A 1709-nucleotide genomic window follows, 5' to 3' on the forward strand; every position below is an offset into this window, starting at 1 on the left:
AGCATTCCAGCCAGTGAAAATACACAGTAGAGAGATGGAATCTGTTGTGAAAGGAACAGCAAGGAGATCAGTGTCATTGGATTGATGAGCATGTGGAAAGAATAAGGTAGAATAAGACAGGAAGGAGCCATGCTACAAAAGGATTTAAAAGCCAAATCAGAACTTATGTTTTATTCTGGATTCACCAGAACTTGGGAAAAACTGTCAGATCTATGTTTCAGGAAGGTGATATTAATAGCTGAGTTTCCTGTGAACTGGAGTGAAGAGAGTACTAAGGCTGGGAGAACAAATCAAGCTAGCATAATAGTCCAGGTATGAGTTGGTAAAGGCCTACCTCAGGGTGGTTGCAGCACCTTGAGGAGAGAAGGTAGAGTACAGTAGATTTCTGATAAAAGTAGAATGGACAATACATAACTACCAATTGATTATGGGGTACAGGTGGGACTGAGAGTGAGGCATTAAGAATGATAGCTAGCTACTGGAAAAGTTGCTTTCTCCTGGGACAGAAGAAAAAACACCACAAGCCATAAATAGAAATTCACTATACCTGTTCCTGGATATAGGCATCTTTTACTTTCTGCATCATGAGCTCAGTCCACTTCTTGCCTCACTGACACTTCCCCTCCTGGCAGGGGAAGTTTTTTATCAGGTCTCACATTCCTTTTCCTCACTGTGTCTCTTGCACAGTAATACACAGCTGTGTCCTCAGTCTCAAGGGAAGTCATTTGTAGATATAACATGCTGTTGCCATTATCTCTGGAGATAGTGAATCGGCCTTTCACAGAGTCTGCATAGTATGCATTACTACTAGTATAAATGGTTGCAACCCACTCCAGTCCCTTTCCTGAAGCCTGGCGGACCCAGCTCATGTCGTAGCTGCTGAAAGTAAATCCTGACACTTTGCAGGAGAGACTCAGAGATCCCCCAGGCTGTATTACATCTCCCCCAGACTCCACCAGCTCCACATCACACTGGACACCTGCAACACAGAGACATTACATTAAAGTCAAGTCACATGAAGTCACTTCACATTGTCCCTTCCTCTCCATAAAACTACCTTGGAAAATGGTCAGAAGGAAAATCCAGTTCAGCCTAAATTTCATGGTGAGTTTCCAGGTTAGTCCTCTGCAGGGAAGGACACAGAGCACTTGAGTTTGTCTCCCACAGGAGGTACAGGTACAGGTTTGGGGCTGCTTTTCACCCCAGTAGGGAGGGACCCAATTTGCATGTCTTGCTCTATTCAAAAAGAAGAACACCTTCTTCCTCCAGGGAGAAGTTCCTTTCCTGAACTTCGGATAGTTCTCTTAGAACTAGTTCCAAAGGACTGGGGAATGTTGTTGACACTGAGACTCTCAGAACTGATGGTTTTGACTCAGTGTCAATGACCCACATTACTTAGATAACTATAAACAGTTGGATGACATGCAGTAGGCTTTTCTCCTAATAATTTCTAATTGATCTTAGGCCCATTTCTGAATGTCAAACCTCCTCAAACATCTTCCATTTCCAATGACCAACACACTGAATCTCTTTTGAATCAGTTTATTCTCAGGTCTCTTTTCCTGGTCCTTGGCACTCTACTGCTTCCTAACTCAACTTTTCATCTCCTTTTTCCTAGATTACATTTCACCTAAATTATTTACCCATAGTTTCAGTTATACTCACTCATTGCCTTGATAGGAATAGCTCATATACCTTTTTTCAATCTT

General features: G+C 42.4%; 1 gene segment (V, D, J or C); it reads right to left on the reverse strand.

The window, feature by feature from the left end:
* Positions 1-575: 575 nt before the first annotated feature.
* LOC110204653 (immunoglobulin heavy variable 3-66-like) lies at positions 576-1188 on the reverse strand. The segment is given in 2 exon segments: positions 576-979; positions 1058-1188. Coding segments are annotated over 2 exon segments (435 nt in total).
* Positions 1189-1709: the final 521 nt, after the last annotated feature.

This window comes from Phascolarctos cinereus, unplaced genomic scaffold (genome assembly GCF_003287225.1).
Source record: "Phascolarctos cinereus isolate Bilbo 61053 unplaced genomic scaffold, phaCin_HiC Scaffold_794;HRSCAF=1442, whole genome shotgun sequence".
Lineage (NCBI taxonomy): Eukaryota > Metazoa > Chordata > Mammalia > Diprotodontia > Phascolarctidae > Phascolarctos > Phascolarctos cinereus.